The sequence below is a fragment of the Equus quagga genome, chromosome 8 (assembly GCF_021613505.1).
Source record: "Equus quagga isolate Etosha38 chromosome 8, UCLA_HA_Equagga_1.0, whole genome shotgun sequence".
NCBI lineage: Eukaryota > Metazoa > Chordata > Mammalia > Perissodactyla > Equidae > Equus > Equus quagga.
The window spans coordinates 56,889,351-56,914,865 of NC_060274.1; the positions used below are offsets into that span (position 1 = coordinate 56,889,351).

Below are 25,515 nucleotides of genomic sequence, written 5' to 3' on the forward strand. Positions count from 1 at the left end.
ATATCTGGAAATTTTTAAAAAATGTAAATAACTCCTGGGTCGAAGAGGAAGTCTCAAGGAAAATTAGAAAGTATTTTGAACTGAATGAAAAATATGCGTCATATCAAAGTTTGTGTAATGCAGTTATGTCAGTGCTTAGAGGGATTTTTAAAGCATTAAAAACATATATTAGGAAAGAAAAACGGTCTAAAATCAATAATCTAAGCTTCTACCTTAAGAAACTTAAAAAAGAAGAGGCCGGCCCAGTGGCGCAGCAGTTAAGTGTGCACATTCCGCTTTGGCGGCCCAGGGTTCACCGGTTCGGATCCCGGTTGCGGACATGTCACCGCTTGGCAAGCCATGCTGTGGTAGGCATCCCACATATAAAGTAGAGGAAGATGGGCATGGATGTTAGCTCAGGGCCAGTCTTCCTCAGAAAAAAGAGGAGGATTGGCAGATGTTAGCTCAGGGCTAATCTTCCTTGGGGAAAAAAAAAAAAACTAAACTAAAAAAAGAAGAGAAAATTAAACCCAAAGCAAGCAGAAAGAAGGAAATAACAAACATAAAAGCAAAAATCAATGAAATTAAAAACATAAAAACAACAGATAAAACCAATAACCTGAAAGGCTGGTTGGTTGAAAACATTAATAAAATTCATAAGCTTCTAGCTAGACTGACCAAGAAAGAGAGAAGACACCAATTACCAATATCAGGAATGAAAGAGGGCATGTCACTAGAGACACTACATTCAAAGGATAAGTGAATACCATGAACAACTCTGACCATAAATGTGACAACTTGAATGAAATGTACTGATTTCTTGAAAGACAAATCCTAATAAAATTTACAAAGATACAGATAACCTGACTAATCCTGTATCTGTTAAAGATTAGTAGTTAAAAACCTTCCAACAGAGAAAACTCCAGGCCTACATGGTTTCACTGTTGATTGCAACCAATTATTTAAGAAAGAAAGAATAATAATACTACTCAATTTCTTCCAGAAAATAGGAGAGGAGAGAACACTTCCCATCTCATTATGAGGTCAGTGTTAGCCCAATGCAAAACTAGAGAAAATATTCAAGAAAAGGAGACTATATACCAATATCCCTCATGGACATAGATACTGAAATCCTCAGTAAAATCAAAGCCTAGAATGCAAGGATGTTTCACTATTCTGAAAATCAATTGATGTAGTTCATTTTATTAACACACTAAAGAGTAAAAATCACAGAATAATCTTAAAAGATACGTTAAAAAATTATGATGAATGGGTAAACTCTTATATATCCAATGGATGTACACACACACACACACACACACACACACACACACAACAGACAAACTCGGCAATAAAAAGGAAATAGCCTGTTTCTGCACACAACATGGATGAATCTCAAATGCAATATGCTAAGTGAAAGAATCAAGACTCTAAAGATTAATGTATGATTCCATTTATATGACGTTCTAGAAAAGGCCAAACTATAGTGTCAGAGCATAGGATCAGTGGTTATCAGGGGTTAGAGGTTGGGTGGGGGGAGATGAGTTGATTATATAGTGTCAACATGAATAACTTTTTTGGGGTCATGGAACTGTTACATGTCTTAGGGTCGTGCTTACATGACTCCTTGCATTTTTTCAAAAATCATAGAACTGTATACCAACAGTGAATCTACTGTAAGTTAAAAATATGTTTATAACTCCCCCAAATTCTGTTGCTTCCTATTCAAACATTTTAAAGTGAAGAAGATCCCACTTTTTTATTGTAATACTTAAAATTCCCTCTCCTTGATCCCCAATTACTTTAGGAAGTTGGGTAGTTTGTCATAGGGCACAGTAAAAGGAAACCTCAAGGAACATTACTTTACCGTCACCCTTCCACATTTTCCTTGGCTGAATGTAGCTCCTACTTTTCCTGTGCTTTGGAAATGAGTTATAGTATGAGTTCCCTATTCTTTTTCTGGAGCAGATGCCTTAAATTTGACATTCACAGCTGCTTCCTCTTTTTTTTTTCACTTTCCTTTTCTCCTCCTCTTTTTCACACATACATACCCTATTCTCTTTATCCCATTCATTCTCTTATTTAGCAGTCCATCTAGGCCCTGTGCTGGGGTCTTAAGATACGAAGATTAATAAGGAATGCTTTCACATGAAACTCAGTCTTGGAGGGTAGAAGGAGGAAACATTAACAAATAATGGTTATAGTGGTGTCATTGAGTCATCATAGGAGTGTTAGTGTGATGTAGCACAAAAGAGTGAATAATCTGTTCTACTTGAACGGATCAGGGAAGACTTCACACAGAAAAGAGGCACAAAAGTGCCTTAAATGAAAATTAAAATTTAATTCTTTAAAATGTCATCTCTGGCTTTGATTATGGACTAATAGGCCAGACGGTTAAAGAAAAATGTGAAGTTTAGCAGTAAAGTGATCAGAAACAATGTTGTAAATTTCAGCTAGGTGGTGTGGGGATGAGATACAATGGTGAATTTATAAAGGCTATATGGAAAATAACTAGTTAAAATGAAAAAGCTTCTGAGTATCATAGAGTACTTCAGTCTACCAATTAGTAATATACCATTTATTAAAGAAGAAATGATTGAGTATAATTAGACACTTTCAAATGTCCTGTGAATTAATCTGCTAATTATACTTACTAACATTGGGCTTGCTGACTCACGTTCAATTTAGATTTTGCTCTGATTCAGAACATTGTTTCCCAATTATACTTGTGTACCTTGAATCCTTTTTGTTTTTAAATTACTGTGCTCTAGCGTCATTGATCTTTTTTGCTTTATCTTGACTACCAGGCACATTCCTGCCATAGTGCACTCCATCATTGGACTGTTCCCTCTGTGTGGAAAACGCTTCTAGATATCCGAATGGTTAACTCCCCCATCGGTTTTAAAACTACTCATTGAGGCCTAACCCTTCTGTCATATTTTAAATTACTATAATTCCCCTCCCCTCCTTTCACTCCAAGAACTCCTGACCTCTTTTCCCTGCGCTACTTTTTTAAAAAAAACTTCTAATATATTATGTGATTTACTTATTATGATTATTGTTTATTGTCTTTCTTTAACTGCACTAAAATGTAAGCTTCACCAGGGCAAAGCTCTGCCTATTTTGTTCATGATGTATCCCAGATCTCTAGAACAGTACCTGGGATATAGGTAGGCTTTCAGTGAATATTTGTTGGAAAAGAGAATTCTTGGTGCAAGAGAATAATCTCTGGTGGTTTTTTTTTTTTTTTTTCCGATAGCCTCTGGATTCAGACTGTTAAAGTGTGTTAGAATGCCTGTGACTTGACATTTTAGAATTTCTTCAGTCCATTTGAACTGTTATGATACCCAAGCATTCCTTGGGAACACTGGCTTGAACCTCAAAGCTCTTCCTGACTTAGATGATAAATAGTTACCTCCCAATGAGGCCACCTTTTGAAGTGCAGTATAAACACTGTTAGAAACAATGGGTAGAGCTAAACCTGTCCATTTGGCTTTGAAATTTTCTTTGTTCATTTTTGAAGGTTTTCCAACTTTTGAGTCTTGGTTTGCACATAAAATGAGACTTGAATTGTTTCTGTAGTAGCATATGAACACAACTCGCCTAATACCCATATACTCGGGCCAAAACATGCTACAATAGATAAGAAAATGTCTCTGAAGGTTACCAGAGTTTGGCTTTTAGACAATGGACAAGGCCATTCTGAGAAACACCCTTTTAAGTTATGTACTTGGAAATTTAGGATAGCTTCAGCAGATTTTGTGTTTCAGAATATCATAATATTCAAGTAATTCTTGAAACATCCAGAGTTATATGTAGCATGGTAAATTTGGTTCAATGTGCTAAATTGCATAGGGGATAAAATTAACCTCTGTATAATATAGTAAATTTAGGGTTAAATAGTAAATAAGTAACTATGTAGATTCAAAAAACAGACAGCCTTGGTATGTAAAGCAAGTATGGTGAAAAAGGTTAGTAACTGGAAAAATTTGTGTCGCTCAAATTTCTGTACTCTTTGTCTATCTTTTTCGATTAAAGTCATATTCCTATACTTTATTTACTCTTAAGATTGTAGCCCTCATTGTTGGTTTTCTTTCTGATGCCTTTTGAAAAGCCTCTTTCTTCATTTTAAGATTTTATCCCACAACAGCTATGTAGACTACTTGACTTTGTTTGCATTCCTGTTAATAGTCTGCTGAGGTCTACAACCTCTTTTAAAAAAAGAAAGAAAGAAGGAAGGAAAGAAAGAAAAGAATAAAGTGCTATCATAATTCCTTAATTTAACCTCTTTCTGTGTAGTATGTACTTTCATCTTCTTGGGCTACCAGTCATTTTTTGCCTGCCTTCTTCCCCCTACTACTCGTAAAAATGACAAGAGGTTCAAATATAATTCTGGAGGAAGTATTAATAAAAACTTTCAGAAATCTCAGATATAATTGCAAGTGGCACCTGTATATTATATATGTATATGCATATGTGTGTATATATTTTTTTATATTTTGTTATGATGTATATTTTACCCTTAGTATATTGACCATACTATATTTTCCACTTTATTTTTTTTAGTATTTTAAGACTTGAAATTACAAAATTCATTACTTTAACCATTTTAAAGTATACATTTCATTTGTTTTTAGTATATTCACAATGTTGTGCAACTATCACTACTGTCTAGTTCCAGACATTTTCATCAACCTAAAGAGAAGCTATATGCTCAGTAAGCAGTCACTTCCTTTTCTCTCTTCCAGTCATCCTCTGGAAATCACTAATCTGCTTTTGATCTTTATGGATTTACTTGCTGTGGACATTTCATGTAAATGAAATCATAAAATATGTGGCCTTCTGTGTTTGGCTTCTTTCACTTAGGATAATGTTTTCAAGGTTCATCCACATTGTGGCATGTATCAGTACTTCATTCCTTTTTGTGACTGAATAATATTCTATTATATGGATACACCACATTTTGTGTAGAATGTACATTTTCTATTCTCTTGACTGTATTTCCATTTCATTTTTAAGTACATAATATTCCATTATATGAATGAATCATAATTAATTTCCTATTTATTTTTTCCCAAATTTTCCCTTTTATGTACGTGCTGTTATATATCATGGAACATTTATCTTTATGTAATTTTCTAGTTTCTTTAAAATTATTTCATATTAATAATAATAGCTAATACATTCTTAGAATTGTAATTACTGAAATCAAAGGGTATGTACATTTTGATATATGTACTGTATTATGTTTAATATATGTTTATATATTGTCTACCAGAAAGGTTGTACCAACAATAATATTGTGATTTTTATTTTTCTCATATCCTCATCATACCATTATTATTAATATTTTTAATATTTAGTTTGATAAGGGGAAATATCATTTTTGGCCTTCTACTAGTATGAAATATATAAAATATTTTATTATTTCATTTGTATTTATTTGCAAATGAGATTGAATATATTTTCATATTTATTACTCTTTTTTCCCTAATTTCCTGATTATGACCTTTGTCTATTTCTTTTGTGGAGTGAATTTTCTTACTTACCCTAGAATAGAAAAAAACTATTCCATCATGTGGAACTAGTTTTTATGTAGCCCATTTTGGTCAATAATGACCTGTTTTTCTTCCTTGATATTAGTCTTCTTACATAGTTACTGTTGATAGTTTATTTCATTTTATGCTTCTCATTTTTCTCTTGAGGGTTTATTTCTGTTTTGAAACATCTGAAATATTTTTCTTAATTTTGTAATATTATATATAATTTTGAATGTCTAAAATTCTAAAACTCACAATCCCCACATACTTGGTTACTTGCTTCTGTTAGGAGCTGTATGATTGTCATAGCACTCTTAATTACTGTATTTGCTGTAGGCATTTCTGGGTGAAGAGCAAGAAAATATCTGAAGTATTTGTATGTATTAGGAGATATAGACAAAAATCGTCTTTATGTTTTACAAACAAACCAGAATTTTCAGTAAGTCATTTTAGCACCAAAATTTAAATATTCATTTTTCTATAGAAATGAGAGGTTTATTAATGGTTTTAAACTTTGTTATCTCTGGAGAATTTTTCAAGTTTATTTTACATGAACTTCACTTTCAAAAGCCTTCAAATCAAAGGACTCCATATTTAGATTTGACTTCTAGGGAGTGCACCACATAGAAGAAAATATTATGAAAAGACTCAATTGCATAAGATATTTTAAATGTCTTTTTTTAATATATGACAAAGTTAAAGAAATTTATGATTCTACCAGATAGTCCACATTTTTGGATTTGGCAAGAATTGATGGTCTCTCTGATGGTTTTTGTTTGATTATTTGTGTTTGTAAGCTTTTGAGTTTCTGCCAGAAAAATAATGGGACATTTCCAGTTTGACCTTTTTTACAAATTAGCATAAAGCATAGAGCAACTCACAGTACTTGTGATTATCAAGTCATATTTTGTTTATTGTAAGTAATGGAAAGTTGCTTTCTTGTTAAATTTTTTTTTTGCTACCTAATATTAGCAACAGTTCTGATCACTTTTAATGCCCAAATATTGCTCATTTAAAGTAAAGAAATATTTCTCATTCTATGGAACAGGGAAAAGATTGCACAATTTAATGGACTTCAGTTCATTTTGGAGAACATCATAATAATTTCAGTTCCTACATCTTTCTGATTTTAATGAGTTGTCATTAATGTAATCTAATATTTTTATTTTATTAAAATTCTTCCTACAGTTCTTTCCTTGCAAGTCACTATGACTTTTCAAATGTAAAATATTTGCTTTTTTTTTCTTCTTTCTTGAGGAAGATTATCCCTGAGTTACCATCTGCTGCCAATCCTCCTCTTTTTGCTGAGGAAGACTGGCCCTGAGCTAACATCCGTGTCCATCTTCCTCTACTTTATATGTGAGACACCTACCACAGCATGGCTTGCCAAGTGGTGCCATGTCCACACCTGTGATCCAAACCAGTGAACCCCGGGCTGCTAAAGCAGAATGTGCTAACTTAACCACTACACCACTGGGCCAGCCCCCTAAATGGCATTTTAAAGTAATCTTTTTTCTTTTGCTGAGGAAGATTAGCCCTGAGCTAACATCTGTTGCCAATCTTCTCTTTTTGCTTGAAGAAGATTAGCTCTGAGCCAACATCTGTGCCGGTCTTCCTCCACTTTATATGTGGGTCACCACCACAGCATGGCTGACGAGTGGTGTAGGTCTCTGCCCGTGATCCGAACCTGCAAACCCAGGCCGCGAACCCAAGCAGAGTACACCAAACTTAACCACTATGCCACAGGGCTGGCCCCTAAAACAATCTTTTAAAAGTTTAAGATAAGTTATATTTAATATTACATTTGAATTTCAGACCTATTAAGAAGTGAAAAAATGGCCACATGGAAAAACAGATATCGTTTCATTGTTAGCTGAATTACAGTGTATATCTCAATTGTAAATATTGCTTCACAGAATGATAAGAGTCAAAATTTCAAACAGTAAGAACTTATGTTAATATTATCACTGACAGAAGAATATATTCTATCTGGTATTGCCAATTTAAAAAGAAAACTTGTGAAAATTCTGAATTACTATCTGATCATTTTTAATTGCCTTACAAATGGCAGTCAATTTACAAATCATTCCATCTAGGGGTCTTTTCAAGAATCCATCTTGGGTTATTTAAAAATAAAGTCACCTACCTGTAACTTTATTAGAAAAATATATACATGACACAGAGAAAAAGAGAAAATTAGACTAAATATGGCAAAGGCAAAAAGTTCACTTTCTACATAGTTGTTGACATTTATCAGATTTTATCAATTGTGATAATGTAGCTCAGTCATCAAAGAAATCAAAGTGAATAGAAAGCTAAAGTTGGCACAAGGGGTAACATGAAAAAAATGGAAGAATAAATATCATATTCATAGATGAGAATTATATTCAATCATCACCAAGGCAGATTCATTCGTTTAAAGGAGTGGTCAGTAATCTTTTCTGTATGAGGGCCTATTTCCACATTAATAAAAAGATTATAAAGTTGCATTTGTTTTCGAAAATATACTTTCTGGGTCAGAAAATACTGTATCTTTAGTATGATTAAGCATTCTTTTATTGCATATTCATCTCTGAGCAGTTTTTTCTTTTGTCTGGAATTTCAGAAACTAACTAAATAAAACCAATAACTATATATATGTTTATAATGGTACATTTGAATGAATTCTGTTCTTCAACAAAACAGTTTCTGTTTATTTGATCTTGTCTCAGTTGTTTTTCTAAGGTACTCAATGGTAAGATACTGTTACATTTTCTCTTAACATTATGTATTTTAAGTATTTAAATAAATTTTACTTAATATACTTATGATAAATGTTTAAATTAAATATATAAATAAATATTTAATATTATATATTTTAAAACAAAAAGTTTTATTTCAGTTGCTATTGAAAACCTTTTCTACAAACAAGCACTACTTGGACCACTTTGAGATAATTTTAGCTTTGTTGTTCACTTACATATATATTTTTTTGGCAGCAACTATGCTGAGAATTTAAATCTTATATGAAAAATATTCCTCTCAGTCACACTACATTTACTGCCCCATTGTTTTTCCTATTTCTGAGGCTATCAGTAAGACCTCATAACCAAGTGAGTGATTCTCCTCCATCTGTCCGATCTTGTCTGTTGCCAAAAGAGTAGATCAGCATGAGGCTACAGGGAACAGAGATGTGCTGCATCTAGGCAGACTCTCTCTGGGCTTCTCTTTTCCCGTCTATAAAATGAAAAGAGTGTTGAAATTTGACCACAGATACTTTGAAATCTAGTGAATTGTCATTTGGTCTGGATGCTTCTGGTTGCTTTTAAAGCAATTAATGCCTACAAATAAGTGAAAATATTTTAAGTTTTAAAATTTTCACATAGTGTTTCACAGCCAAGATCAAAATAATATGCATAATCAGGGCATAAACATAAAATGTAACATACTAACAGCTTTTAAAAAAAAACCCTCTAATCTATAAATTGAGTTTTATAATAGATTTAGTAATTGTTTTCGACTTTATCCCAGGAGTTGATTAAGCCATGACATAAACTTAGACATATCTTATTTGACACATTGTTTTGAAGTAAAACTCCATTAAGTAAGACTTTCTTGGAAATTGTTTCTACTTTGATAACTTTTTAATTATGTAAATGACTACACATAAGATACCTAACTGTTTTCAGGACAGAGATAGTAAATGTGGCTTAAACATTAAGAATTGGTGTTCTTATGAGTGAAGAGCATTCTCTTAGGATTTTCATTTTAATGCTGAGAAATTTTCATTTTTGTTGTCGTTGCAGCAAGAGCATTATGTTCTAATATGAATTTCAACTAGGGTACCAAATTATAGATCCTTTTGGATATATGTTTCCAAATTTAATATTTGTTTAAAATGTTACAAAAGGAGGTTGGAGGATAGAGAGTGAATGATAGAGACATAGATGTAGCCATTAGCACAACTGTATATGTCTCCTTCTTTCATTTTTCATACATTACTGACTGTGTTTGTTTGGTTTTTATTTGGTTTCATAAAGGGTCTAAGTATTTGGAATGGTGTGGGACCATGTCCTATTAGAGATTTCAGTGTTTGCTACTAGAGAAGAAAATATCATTTGTTGGGAATGTGACTTCAGAAATTTGGCTTTGAAGTTTTCCTGTAAATTGTACTAGGAATTTCTAAATAACCTAGCAAGAATTTATAGTACTTTTCCAAATGGTGATTATTAAGCAATATTTGGAGGCTGTATGGAATAAAACAATATTTTGTATAAAGTAAGCATTTAGTCAATGTTGGTTAAACTGAAGAACATTTTACTAGATATCTAAGTGCTGTTCTCATAACTCAGAAAAAAAACAGCAGCTTTAACTCTTCTTGGGCCAAAAAGAAAAAAAGAGAGAGAGAACTTACAAATCCTAAGGTGCAAAGCTAACAAATTCAGTCAAGCTTTTGCTCATTTTGCATTCTGTCATCATCAGTTTATTATGTTTGGAAAAGAATAATGGAGGTGAAAGTAAACAGGGAACTTGCTTCCACTGTTTCTATGACTTACATCCACCCTCTCCAATAGAATAGGCTATAAGGGACCAGCTTGATTTGCGTGCTGAGTAAAGTTCATATTCATCTTAATTGAGTTCATTTTATTTATTAGGTAAGAGTAGTGTTTACTACATCAAGATTATATGTTAGCCATCTTATTTGGGCTATTCAGTTTGCAATTGTAAACGATGGCAGGTTTCTTAAATATCTGTGTGTTGTTGTTGTTGTTGTTTATTTTTTTTTAAAGAGATTTCCCAAAGTTGCAGATGGCTGGCTCATCTCCAAATACCTCTTCAAGGTACTCTATGCTGGTGATGCCTCCCGCCACTGAGCTGCGCGGGAGCATGGAATTGACTTACTGGGGAGGGCTGTATCAGTTAAGTGATCTTTTTTAGTACATTGCATGGGTTTTGCAAAGCTTTCTGGTTTTGTTTTTGCTAATCAAGAGGGTAGAAGTATGCTTATGCTAACTTTTAAATTAAAATCTTCTTGTAAACCCACACAATATAATAATCCACTTACTCTCCCTCTCCCATGTGACCCCCTTCATATTTCTATTAAGTTCCATGGTTTTAAGCACTATTTTATTAATCATGCATATCTGTGTTATTTATATTTTATTATAACTCTTAATGATATAAGATTTAGTGGTTATTTCCTCAATTTTGTGAGCACTATGTAATAATATTTGTATTACATTGTAAATGTAATATTATTACATTTGTATTAAACTAGGGGTCAGGGAAGCTTGTGAATTTTCCGAAGTCACTCAGTAAAACATACGTGGGCACTATCAACAATGACCACTTTGCCATTCTTAAACTATTAGTGGGATATATTCCTTAGTTTCCTTTCTCCCTGGCAGAATCATGCCTTTATTCAATTATTCAGAACTTTTAAAAATCATTTCCTGCTGTATGCAAGGTACTGCTAGTCCTCTGTACTTATGACCTAGCCTTTTGTTATATTTTTTAACTAGAAAAGAAATACGTAGTCATTATTTTTAAAGATTACAGTAAGACAAAGGATAGAAAGTAGAAAATGAATATTTTCTCATTTCCTTAATCCTAATTCCCACAAGTAATCATTTTTAAACAATATCTTTTGTTTTATGTTCCCTATGTATAGCCTCAATCACTACCGAAACAAATTACACTTGCTTTCTTCAGGACTACACATTTATGCCATAGTTCTCTGTATGGACTTCAGCCTTTGGTACTCTAAGTCAATTTGCCAATATTCCAAACCTTGTGTTAAAAACACTGGTGGAAGAAAGAAACAAAACCTGTGTACTCTACTTGGAAAGATGGTAAAATTACTGGGATAAAAAAAGACTATTAAGTCAAATTCAATTTTCAGACTTTTGTTGAACCTGTTTATCTTAACTTTTTTTTTGAAGATTAAGAATTAACTAATTTTTATGGTATAGATACATACTTTAGATAAGTTTTTGTGATAAATTCCTTACCAAGAACAAGACGTCAGTAACGAAAGATAATAATTACATTTTATATATTGGTAACTGTGATTCATAGTTGCTAAATGATTTACTTGAGGCATCCTGTAAGTAACATACAGAGCTGGCAATAGAAGTACAATTAAGTATCTAATCTAGACTCAGACTTATTAAGATTCAGCTTAAAGTGTAAAGTTATTTTTAAAGTGTTTAAATTTGTTTTCTTTTTTAGAATGTGAATATTTTTTAATATGAGACTTTATTTAGAAAATTAAGGTCATAGTTTTAAAGCTGGGTAGTCTAATAAATATGAGCCTCAACTAATAATAGTACTTTTTTTTTTAAAGGAAAAGATTCTGACCTCTTGCAGAAATGGGAATTTTTTCTGTTTAGTAAAAAGATAATGGAAAATATTAAACTGACTTTCATAAATTATCAGTAAGAAATTTAGGATTGCTGCCATAAAATTTAATATGAAAAGTTAAAAATCTAAATATTAATATATTGGCAACAACAAATCCACAGATAACCAGTTTTGTTTAAGTTTCTGAAAACTTTTGCAGAGATATCAGAGTGGTTTATGAAAAGCTGATGGGACTATCTTTTATTGCTTGTCTAGATGAATAGCAGCTCCAAGGTAGTAGTCTTTGATATTATCATCTAGGTGATGTATTGTAACACTAACAGAACTTCCACTTGTGAGACCAGTTTTTCATTTGGTCTTAACATAGGTAAGAACTAATACAAAGGGTGGAGAAAGGAAATCACTTAACAGATTCATTTATATTTTATATTATATTGTCAAAACATGAGGTGTCATTAGTCATTAGCCACTACTTAGTAGAGAACTACTTTAGGAATTTTAGTTCTTGTTCTTAAAAGGTCTCATTCTGGCCATAAAATAAGATATAAGCAAAACACACACACAGTGCATGATGTGAATAGATGTCTAACTTAAATAATATAGAAGAGTAATTTTAGAATAACATTAGACCTGGAGATCACAGGCTATTTTTAGGTGCCGAAGATGAGGCAGTTTAGTGGGAAAGACTTCACATAGCTGGTTAGCAGCAGATAGCCTTTTAGTCCAGCAAACTTTTCACCACTTATTTCTGTGCCTAAAATGAATTAGAGTTGGATCGATGGATGGAAATAAGTTTTGAAAAGCTTGTTTAACTTTGTCATTAGTAAAAAGTCAACTTCTAGGGACACATATAGTTGAAAGCATATTATACATATACGTATAGATACTTATCAAGAGCTTTAAAAAGAGAATTCTATTAGCATATCTCTGGAATAAAATTTCTTCAAGAAATAGACTAGTCAGTTTTGTGCTATGTGATTTGCTTTTGTGGTTATTTTTAAAGGAAATGAGAATGTCTTGGGAGTGATTGTTCAATAGTTATTTTTAAAGGCATAATTTACTCATAGCATTGTTTTTTAATTTTCCCATTGAATACTGGTTACAGACTAATAGCCCAAAGTACATCTTTTGTTAACAGGTAATCTGTGTTTAAGTAAAAGTGATGTTCAAATAATCATTTCTGAGATACCCAATTGAATACTTCTATTATTTTTAATTAAATTCAACCCTTTCATAGATGTAGAAATTATTTAAATAAAATTCTGGAATATACAGACAGTTTACATGGGAGTTTGTTTGGAGGTTCTAACACGGGAATCCACCTTCTGTTAATCAAAGCAGCTCCTTCGGAATGTGGAAAGATCAGTGTCTGGAATTAAGAACTTCACTTTGGAAATGATGTACGTAGAAGAGAAAGGAAGGCAGAATCAAGCCAAGTCATCCTCACATCTAGTTTGTTAAGTAGATAAAAGTGTTGTTAAGATAATACTGGTTTATGTAAGGCCCTGCAAGTCATGATGATATGTCATTCTGTTAATTATGTAGTTTCTCAGTTGGTAACCTGGGAAATCTTGTTATCATCTCTTGGGTAAAGTCTTATAGAGAGCATATCCTACCCATAGTAGGAATCCTAAGGATTTAGTGCCTGTTCCTTATCTGTTTAAGACTAGGTTTTTAGTTTTTCTATGTCTTTGTTTCCCTTCCTCCAGAATGGGGCTTTGTTATATTCTTTTGGATTTTGACAGCTTTACTTTAAAACTTCTCATAAATTATTTTCCTCAGCCATCTCAGACTCGTGAGAAGGTTTAAAATAAAGTCACCAGAGAAACCGTGTGATATTCTTTTCTTTAAGATCCCTGCCAGTGTATAGTACTCTGTTTCTGAGGGAAGTCTGGCAGCTGTACCTCTCATTTTTAAATTATGGAATGAACCCAATTAATAGAAGCCAAGGAAAATTATTCGAGACTAGAAACCTTTTAGGGAGGTAAATTTAGAATGGTTAATATGGGAAAAGGTTGGATTAGGGAGTAAGTTTTAAAGATTTTTCTAGATTCTAAGCAAGTAATGGGAAAAACTTCACATCTCATTCCCACTTAGTTTGTGGTGCAAGGGGAGCTTGGGTCCTTAACTATTTGTATGATAATAGTAATCACAGTAGTAATAATTAACATCTGTACTATGCTGTGTACTATCTACTGCATACACAATATCTCATCTAATCCTTACAATAGTGTTATCATGTAGGTGCTACCAATATTGTCAACTATATTATAGAAGAAACTCACACTTACAATAGAGTGAAGTTAAGTCATTTGCTCAAGATCACATAGCTAGGAACTGATCTAATTCAGGTCCACCGGATTCAAAAGCCCATATTCTTAACCACTAGGCATCCTGCCTCTTCTCCAAATGAGTAACAAACTGGTAATAGGAAAATTGCCCTAAAGACAAACTATATGGAGACACTGTTCCAGGAGCTTTTTTAACTTAAGAAGAGAGAGGGTAAAGGACAGTGATGGTGAGAGATTGAGAAGAAGAGGGGAAGTTATAAATATTCCTATGTATAGATTTCTATTTGTTGGTAGTAAGATTTGATTTTTAAAGCGATATTTGAATGAGGATTTTTAGATGCTTTTGTATTTTTATATATAGACAAAGGTAAATATATTTGTCTAGAATATTTGATACTTCTAGCATGCAGATGTCTTAATACCAGGTTGTCATTGAACTGTTACTATAAAAAGATACTAATTAGATTTTTAAATTCAAATTTTTGTATGCATTGCAATTAAGATGATTTGTTTTGTGCTGATTTACCAATTTGTTTAACAAATATTTAGTGAATGCCTACTTTGAGCCAAGTGCTAGAGACTTATGTCAAGTGCTTGAGATCAATTTAGAGACAAATAAGCCACAATCTCTGCCTTAGTAACCTTACCACCTAATATGTGAGACAATCAAGTAAACAGATAATTATAAGTATAAGTAAGCATAGGGTGCTATTCCAGCACATAGCAGGAAACTGACCCACTGTAGAGATGACACATGGCTTACAAGAAAAGGAGGTCTTTAAAATGTCCTAAATGATGAATAGGAGTTACCTGTCATGATATGTAGGCTTTCTATTGGTTGATTAACAATAAATATATTATTAGAAATACCAGAAGAATCTTTTTAAAAATACCAATGCCTGGGCTCTCCTCTAAAGAATCTGATTATTTAGTTCTGGTGGAGCCCAGGCATGAGTATTTTTAAAAAGCAGTCCACTTGTTCTTATGGGCTGACATGGTTGGGAGCCACTCAAATCTCATTTCAGACATTGCTCCTAAAATGGTGCTTGCTGATCAGGAACTTTTTGTGTTGCTAGAGAGAAGCTATTACTAGGCAAGAGAAGATTTGAGATAAATAAATAATTAATTCAAAACGAAGAAGCACAGATTTTAACATATAAAAGCAAATTTTTCTACATTAAGATTGAACAACTTCCCGGGGCCGGGCCCAGGCCCATGGCCAGGTGGTTGAATTTGCAAGCTCTGCTTCAGTGGTCCAGGGTTCACCGGTTTGGATCCTGGGCATGGACCTACACACTGCTCATCAAGCCATGCTGTGGTGGCATTCCACATAGAAGAATTGGAATGATTTACCACTAGGAGATACAACTATGTACTGGGGCTTTGGGGAGAGAGGAGAAGAAAAATAAAAGATTGAACAACTTCCCTAGGTAATCATTCCAGACTACTAAATAAAGTATTAAGATGTCTTTCACATCTCATTAAAAATATTAAGAGTACACAGTGGTTCCCTTGGACCTACTACTCAAAGTCCTTCATAGAAATATTAATACCAATATAAGATACACACAAAAGAATATTTGTTCTTGAGCAGACACGTAATTACCCAAATCTGGAAGATTAGAATGGTAAATGCCTGAAGGACTTTTCATGGGTTGGTAATTAGAAGAGAGCAGATGAATGACAGTTAAAGAGGAGCTTTATGGCATTATAGATGAGAATGGTTGGGTAGAAGATTATGAATAATCAGTGAATATAGGATTCTAATTGATTATATTTGCATATAGGATAGACCACACATGTTTCATTTCTTTGAAGTATCCTTATGAAGAGGAAGAAAAGAGTTGTCTTATTTTTTTTTTTTCTATTTTTCTAGGTAGAGAAAACTTTAGAATGTGACTGTTAATGTTTAAATTAATGCTTAACTAGAACCACAAAGAACATTTTCTGTGTGCTATCTAAAAGACTATATCAGAATAGTAGGATATTAAACTGTAAGAGATTTTTTAGTGTCTGTTTCCTTTTTATTTTATTTAGTTTGATTTTGTTGTTGAGAATCTGTAATCCAGATCTGTTAAATAAATTGCCCATAGTACACAACTAGATAAGGGTAGAACAGGACTAGATTTAAGATCAGTGCCCTTTCCACTGTAGCACACTATGTTTCCTTTTATTTTTCAGAATTTTAGTCTTCTTGCTCGTTGAATTTTCTAGTCTAGTTTTCTTTTATTTTGTGTTACAATTTGTCTCCTGAAGGTCAAGTAACCTGGTTTGGTTATGAGAGTCCTCGTAGCTTCTGGGACTATATCAGAGTGGCTTGCCGGAAGGTTTCACAGAATTGTATCTGCAGCATTGAAAATATGGAAAATGTCAGTTCCTCTAGAGCTAAGGTAAGACATAAATAATAATATGTAACGTGTGTAATCTAATCCTAAGTAATTTTGACCTGAAGAGAAAATTTTGAGCTCTTTGCTATATAAAGTATTTTTCTTTTCTTTGTTGGGATTAAGCACTCAGGCAAATTTAACATGTTTCAGAGGCTTGTTTCCACTTTTTTCTTATTGCATGTAGTTGCTTTAGAATGCTCTTGCATCTTCACTGTTGCCTTATGAATAGCAGGAAGGTAGAAAGCTAGTCTCTATTAATTTCTTTTCTAAGAAGCACAATAAAAGCTGTCGTATTCTATGACGTTTCTACATTTCTTGAGTTACCTAAACTAGTGGTTCTCAGTGCCCTACAGAACCCTGGGGGTCCACAATGTCAAAACTATTTTAAGATAATACGAAGATGTTATTTGCCATTTGCACTGTGTTTGCATTTGCACTGCTGATGCAGAAACAGTGGTGGGTAGAATTGCTGGTGCCTTAGCACATATTAAGGCAGTGGTATCAAACTATGCTAGTAGTCACTGAGTTCTTCCCCACTATGCACTCTGTCTAAAAAAAAAAAAAAAAAAAAAGCTAGTTGCACTTAAGAATGTCCATGATGACACAGTAAAGATTATTAATTTTATTAACTCTCAGTCTTTGAGTACCTGTTTTTTTAATATCCTGAGTGACAAAATGAGAAGTATGCATAAAGCATTTCTGCAGCATGTTCAAATATGATGGTTGCTTCAAGGAAAAGTACTCATGCACTTATTTAAATGTGAGCTAAACTAGACATTTTTGTTAGATATCTAATACTATTTTTACTTGAGCGAAAAACATTCAAACTAAAGTTTTTTAGACTTAGGCATTTGGGAGACATTTCTTGAATAAAAACAGAATGAAGTGAGCCTGTTACTTCAAGGAAAGCAGCTGACAGTATTTGTTACTAATGGTAAAATCAAAACTTTCAAATATAAATTAGAATTTTGGAAAACTTATATTCACCGTCTTAAGCTTGGTAGCTTCCCAGTACTTAAAGACTTTTCTGGTGTTGATATTAACAAATGTATTTTTTAATTGTTTAGTGAAATGTGTCAACATTTGGTAGACCTGTATAATTTATATTTTCTAAATGACAAGTGCATGGAATTACAAAATCATGCATAAATAAAAAATCCAGTCAAAGGGCAAGATAGATCAATGGATTTAATGTAATACAGTATGAAAATTTGAGTAATATGGTTATAGTTCATGTTTCAGTTAACCTTTAGGAAACTATCACCTACCGAATTTTGATGTATAATCAAAGGAGAATATCCACATTTACCTAAAAAGGCTATTAAATGATTCTGTTTTCCAACTATGTATCTATGTGAGGCTAAATTTTCTTCATATGCTTTAACTAAAATAACACATTGTAACAGATTGAATGCAAAAGCAGTTCTCTTTTATTAAGCCATACATTAAAAAGATTTGAAAAAATTTAGAACAGAGCCACTTTTCTCATAATATTTTTGTTTAGGAAACATAGTTATTTTTCATAAAAATATGTTATTTATGTTAACATATAATGGGTTTAGTATTTTTTAATTATTTAATGTTTTTAAAGTTTCCAGTTTTGACTTATAATACAGTAAATATCAATAAATATAGCCTATATGAAAGTTCTTTGGGATCTTCAATAATTTTTAAAATTGTGAAAAGTCTTAGCTGCTGATATAATCCATATCAGCTTTAGTTTAAGAATTTTATTTATTTATTTTATTAGATTGTCATAGTAGCTTTCCTTACTGTGTTTGACATTTAAGAATTATAGAATAAGGGCCCGGCCCGGTGGCACAGCAGTTAAGTGTACACATTCCGCTTCAGCAGCCTGGGCTTCGCCGGTTCGGATCCCAGGTGTGGACATAGCACTGCTTGGCAAGCCATGCTGTGGCAGGTGTCCCACATATAGAATAGAGGAAGATGGGCACGGATGTTAGCTCAGGGCCAGTCTTCCACAGCAGAAAAGAGGAGGATTGGCAGCAGATGTTAGCTCAGGGCTAATCTTCCCCAATAAATAAATAAATAAATAAAAAATAAAAGACTATGGGGCTGGCCCCGTGGCTAAGTGGTTAAGTTCGCGTGCTCTGCTGCAGGCGGCCCAGTGTTTCGTTGGTTCGAATCCTGGGCGCGGACATGGCACTGCTCATCAGACCACGCTGAGGCAGCGTCCCACATGCCACAACTAGAAGGACCCACAACAAAGAATATACAACTATGTACTGAGGGGCTTTGGGGAGAAAAATAAAAAATAAAAAAATAAAAGAAATAAAAGACTAGCTGTGATTTTGATGAGTCAAGTCTATAAAAGTAGAAAGTATTCCAGGTGATACATAAACTTTGTTTTCTTATTTTCAGGTTAAAAGTAGGAGAGGTCAACATGAGAAGTGTATTCTAAACCCCTTCAATATAGGAGAGAATATATTTACAGAACTAGCATATCCCAAAATACAAAAGGTAACTGAGAAGTTAACAAACCTGAAAATGTAGCATTTGGACCTAGGTAAACCAAAGAAACCCAAACCCTAGGTAACCACCTCCTTAATGAGACTCTTGGGACTAGGCCCTGCACAGCAAGATGCTGTCCAGCAGAGAGAGTTAATATTTATTCTGTAAAAAACTGGTCTTGACTATCAAAACACCACAGAACAATCATATTGCAAATCCTGCATTTATATTTTTGTTTTGCTCAGGCCTCAAACAGATTCCATTTAGTGGGGAAAGAGATCTGTGATTTGCCTGGTTATGCTGGGAAAAGTCTATAGGCAAAGATTACCTCTGTCTTTATTGCAATGGGAAGAGCAAAGTACTTAATCTGCTCAGTAAATCACACCTGGCAAGTGTCAAGATTGAAGGATTAAACAAATACCTCAGATGACAGGATTATTAAGCCTTTGAGTTGCAGTCTGGAGTGACAGCTAGCATATAGAGCACTCTTATCCAGCCTTGACACTTATGAAAACATACCAGAACTGAAGCATCAAACTAATGTGCAACTCAGTACACTTGGGACCAAAACAGATCATTTTTTAAAATTCTGTATAAGAAGCCAGATTCACTCTAAATACACCTTTAGTGTTATGTGGATGACATTTTAAGCAGTGGAAGACAAGGTCCACCATGGAACAATGACTAACTCAGTATAGAAACATTCTTTGAATTTAGTTGAGTTGAGTGACTCAGGATTGTCTGTGTCCTAGTACCACTGTACAACTTAGATTCATATTGTGGAAACTTGCCCCCCTGGGAGATCTGATACTTAGTCACTCTAAGCTAAGATCTATGAAATGCAGATCGTTTCCTTTTTTTGCTTAGCTTGTGACTAGTAGAGCCTATTTTCCAGGGCCTAAACGTAGCCTAACAATGAAATAGAGTATTTGAATTGAAGATCATGCCGGTAATCTTTCTGTCTCAGATATATTTGCAGCTATTCTTTCCACAATATGCAGGAGTTCTGGGACATGGGCTTTCTATACATCAACTTACTTAGGTTTCAGACTAGAATTAGCACACAGAAAAATAACTTCATCTCAACAGGTACTTATTTCAGTGTCTTCTGAACTCACCCATCTTCCCCATCTGTTATTGGGCTAATTACTTATAAGCATAACATATGATCTCTGACAGAAACCCCCCTAATTGGATCCTTAGTTACTATTTTTTTTTGATCTTGGAGATATTTCCATTGGATTTTCTTAGTATTCCAACTGATTTCAAGCTCAGGAAATCCTTCCTCTTTCATTTTTTATTTTTTAGCCTCAAATTATGAGCTCTGTGCTTTTCTTGAGTTCTTCCTACCTTCCCGCATATCATGTGTGGGTTTTTTTCTTTTTCTTCATTTTTAAGAACAGTTATTGTTTTTGACTAAGTTAGGTTTCTCTAATTTGTGGTTGCTTGCCTTCTACATTCCTTCTAATATTGAATTTAACATATGAGACCAATTTCCGAATATGCTAGTCACATCAGCCATCCGTATATCCAGGCATCCTCCATCCAGTAAATTTTGATGAACACCTATACCATGTCACAGCTGTGAATGTAGTCCTTAATACATTCTTATGACATACATCCCTAATCTTCCCTAGTCTTTCTTGGTCTCATCTTGTTTACTTTTTTGTTTGTTCAGAAGCTGGCCTTGTCAGTACTGTGTCCCAGAGGCAGATTAGCCAAGTTTTCTACTGAAAGAGGCAGAGGAGGTAGTAATCATAGATACACCAGAGTTATCAAATACTAGAACTTTACGGTAAGATGTAATTTTACAAAGAGGCCATTTTTATGAACATTTTCTATTACTGACTCACAAATCTCTCTTCTCTTTTAACCACCACTGGATATTTTCTTTCCCTGGTTCTTCATTATGATGGCTCCACACCTGGAAGAATGTTAGAAATACTTGGGGAGCTTTAAAAATAAAGAAACAGTTTCCCAGGCCAAAACCAGAGATATTCTGATTCTGCCCATTTATTTTACGTTCTGTCCATTTTAATTTTTTTTGCTGAGGAAGATTTGCCCTGAGCTAACATCCATGCCAATCGTCTGCTATTTTTAATATGTGGGTTGCCAGCACAGCATGACTGCTAACAGAGCAGTGTACGTCTGCGCCCAGGAACCGAACCCAGGCTGCCAAAGCAGAGCACACTGAACTTAACCACTAGGGCACCAGGGCTGGCCCTACATTCTATCCATTTTAAATACTAACTTCTTATGAATCTTTACCGCTTTCCTCATATCATTCCTTTTCTCCACTTCTCACTGATGACTCCAGTGCTTAGTAGCTATGAGCAAGTTACTTATCTACTTTAGTTTTATCCACTTGTTCAGCAAGTATGTATTGAGTGCCTACTGTGTGCCAGGAGCTATTATGAATACTGAGGATACAGGGACAGTGGTGAAAAAGATGGAAAAGAGCAAATGTTAGGTACATTTTAGTGATACAGCAAAAAGATAAATATATATTATAATCTCAGGGCCAATGAAAAAAATGAAACCAGTTAGGAAGTTAGAAAGTGATAGGAGTGGTGGAAGAGAGCATGCTCTTTTAGTTAGGGTGGTTAGGGAAGGCTTCTTTGAGGCAGTAATATTTGAGCCAGGATGCAAATTATGGGAAGAAATGTGCTGTGCAAGCATTAAGCAGAGGAAGAAAGGTGTAGAATAGAAGATGTGGTCATGATTAAGAGTTTGGATGTTATTCTCAGAGCAATGGGGAGCTACTTGAGGATTTCTTCCTTTTAATTCTTTTAAAGCAGTAGAGTACTGTAATGTGATTTACATTTTTGAAAGATCAACTGGGTGCGACATGGAGAATGCATAGAAAGGAGAGTGGGAGCAGAAAGTCAAGTTAGAAGGGTATAATGGAGTCTAAAAAAGGGATGATCCTGGAGGTGAGAAATGAATCAGTTTCTGCTTCTAGTGATAACAGAATAGCTTGTATCAGAGGAACTTTTCTGCCAAGAACAACTATAAAGGTTGGATAAAATATACAAAGCAGCAAATTTAAGACGTAAGAGAAGAACCAAGGCGTGATAACTTAAGTGTCTGCAATCCTGGGGAGAAGGACAGTACCTGAGGTGAGCCCCATAGTCATCTTGGCTTTTAGCCCAAGGGCATTTGTCTGTTCCCGTCGTCGTAAGTATATAGGCTAAGGAGAAAGTGCTGGGGGGTGGGGGGGTGGGGTGGTTTTAGTTTCCCTGGGCTAGAGAAAGAGAAGTTGGAGCTTGGAACTGCCAGTGAAACCAGGACTTAATTGAGAGGAGAGAACTGCAAAAGAATGTGCCTAAAATTATACATGCAGTTTTCCTGTGAGGTGTTTACAAACTCTTAGTCACCTGGAGCACAGAGCAAGTCTCATAAACCAAGCTGAAAGCAGCAGGTAGGAGGCTAGAAAAACTGATTAAAGATTTCACAGTCTTGTTCTGCAGAGATAGAGGTTAGAGTGCAGGGTCAAACAAGTTGGAGGGTCCCCGTAAACATTCCGTGCTTTTGAGACCCCAAAGATGCTACGCTTTGGGAGTAGGGGAAATTTAGATGAAGACCAGTCCAAAAAGGCCCAAAAGTGGTACACTTAAATGGTGCGAGGTAATTTTCAAGTATACTGTCTGCCTACCCAGAAGAAAAATAAATCTACTCTAGACAAAGATAATATTAGAGCTGCTACAAATTTCTGTATGCAATGTCCAGTACTCAATCAAAAAATCACAGACATATCAGAAAACAAAATCAAATGACCCAAAGAAATATAGAAAAGACAATTGAAACAGACCTATGGAAGATGCAGATAATAGACTTTTAAGTAATTATAATAGGTTCAAGAAAATATAAAGATTAGTAAGTCTAGAGAACTGGAGTATATATAAGAAAATCAAAATAGAAAACTGCAGAATATTCATTCTTACCAAACATACACAGAACTTATACAAAAATTGGTCATTTGCTGAGCTATAATTTATCTCAATGAATTTCAAATGATTGAAATCATATAATGTGTGTTCTCTAACCACAGTAGAATTAAGCTAGAATCATTAACAAAGTGATAACTAAAAAATGTTTGTATGAGTCAAAATTGAGAAAGACTTCTAAATAACTCATGGATGAAAGAAGAAACTACAATTGAAACTGAAAAATATTTGGACAGTGAGGATAATGAAACTATGCCAAAGAAAAACTTATGCTTAGAGGAAAATATATAGGCTTAAATAGGATTTTATGTATTTAAAAAATAAAGTTTGAAAATCAGTGATCAAAGGTTTCATCTCAAGAAGCTGTAAAAAAGAGAAAAGTAATAAAGTAGAAGGAAAATAATGAGCAAAAATCCAATTAAATTAAAACAAATATATACTAGCAAAAATCAACAAAACCACAAGTTTGTGGGGGTATTTTGCTTGAGGAAGATGGTCCTTGAGCTAACATCTGTGCCAGTCTTCCCCGATTTTGTGTGTGGAATGCCCACAGCAAGGCTTGGTGAGCAGTATGTAGCTCCATGCCTGGGATCTGAACCCGCAAACCCCAGGCTGCTGAAGCAGAGCACACAAACTTAGTACACGACCGGGCTGGCCCCCAAAAGTTTGTGTTTTTAAAAAGGTTAATACAATTGATAAGCTTCTAGCAAGACTATTCAAGAAGAAAAAGAGATTATAAATTACCAGTGTTAGGAACAAAGAAGAGGCCAACCCCATAGACCCTACAGACATTAAAAATCCTAAAAGAGGTAGTAACTTCACACCTACAAATTTGAAAATTTAAATGAAATGGGCAAATTCTTTGAAAAATGTCACTTACAAAACTATCACAGAAAGGAAGAAAACATCTGAATATTCTGATATCGACTAAAGAAATTGAATCTATAGTTAAAAATCTTCCCCTTCCAGGCCCATTTTTTAAATTGAGTTGTCTTTTTCTTATGGATTTGTAAGAATTCTTTGTATTTTATGAATGAGAGTCTTTTGTCAGACATATAATGCAAATGTCTTTGCTCACTCTGTGATTTGTCTTTTCACTCTCTTCAACGATTTCTGTTCATCCCCTGAAACAGGCGGGAAGGTAGAATGTATGGGTATTAATTCAATTAGGTTGGTAGGTTTGGTGGTGCAGTCAGCTTCCCGTCTTCTAGTTGTGTCTATTTGTTTCCTTACATAGTAAAGTAGGGATAGTATTGTAACCTAACACAGGATTCTTGGGGGGATTAAACATCTTAGTGTATCTAAAGCTCTTAAGACAGGGTCAAGCATATATTAATTGCATTCTAAAGCAGTGTTGACTACTTTTACCATTATCTAACTGATAAAGTAAAATGTTAAATCTAAGTTTTCAACTTTCTCACTTCATAGCTCCAACAATCTTTAATAAGTCTGTTTATCTTCTGTTCTAGTAAAAGTTCTTTTGTCAAAAGAAAAGAAACTTAAAATTAGCACAATTTATTATTACAATATAACAGAGAACTCCACAAACATCCAAGGACAGGAAACTAGGTGCAGCCAAGTTTTATATGGATTGACATTAATAAATCAGGAAGCAGGACTTTCCCCACATTGCTTATCTAGCAATAGCACAGTCTCCTGTGTCTAACTTTCTCTGGAGAGCAACATTCTCTGCTGTTTTGGTGAAATTGTAGCCTTTTGATTCAACCCACCACTACTAGTCTCTCTGTATTTTAGATGAAATTTCAAGAGAGAATCTTGAGACTGCTAGCCAACAGCTTGTCTCTTCCTTTCTGTTCCAGTCAGCCACAGCTAAATTGTATGTTCCCCTAGGCTTACTTAGCAGGAACAATGGACTGAGCAGTGGACAAACTGAAAGACATTTTGAGCTTGATGGGCCAGTTGATGATTGTGCTTACTACACCTTTATCATTCCTTTATTTCCCAACACTACTGCTGCTTCTAGCTTGATGGGTTTTACCACTGTCTAAATTGACTGCTTTTTGATTCTTCCTATGCAAGAGTTTGGTGAATTCTCTTGAGTTGTAGTCTAAAGAATGCTTTTTCTCCTTCCATGCTGGTGGTCAACCATCATAAATATTGATTAGCGTCACCATTATTCTCAACAGCCATTGAAATGTTTTGATTTTCTATTTAGTCAATCTTTAATGGATTTTCTGGAGATTTGTGAACGGGTTGAATAAAAATAAAAGTAATTGGATTATAAAATTCTCCCTACAAATATGATCTCTTACATTCTTTCATTCGAAACAAAAGGTTCAGAAGAAATGCTTTGGATAGTAAAAATAATATTAACTGGCTAGTCTCAACTATTGAATGATGTTACCTCTTTTCAACAGTAAAATTATTCACATTTAGTCAGAATCTCCTGTTGCTGTGATCCTGTTCTAGCATATGCTTCTGGGGTATTGTTGTTTATTTCATTTTTCTGGTTTAAATATTTGGTTATCATTTTTAGAATTCTCTGGGGGCGTCAAATTCGGTAACTCATGATTTCCATGCATGATAAATAATGAAA

General features: G+C 34.0%; 1 protein-coding gene across 6 annotated transcripts in view; it reads left to right on the top strand.

Moving 5' to 3' along the window:
* RUNDC3B (RUN domain containing 3B) overlaps positions 1-25,515 on the top strand; it is a 144,019-nt gene that overhangs the window by 37,242 nt on the left and 81,262 nt on the right. For 4 of the 6 annotated variants that reach the window (XM_046669432.1, XM_046669435.1, XM_046669436.1 and 1 more), the window contains exons 3-4: positions 10,289-10,339; positions 16,409-16,542. In XM_046669432.1, coding sequence (XP_046525388.1) covers positions 10,289-10,339; positions 16,409-16,542 — 185 coding nt within the window. The remainder of the gene's footprint in view (positions 1-10,288; positions 10,340-16,408; positions 16,543-25,515) is intronic. The other 2 variants (XM_046669433.1, XM_046669437.1) reach the window with 1 other exon arrangement.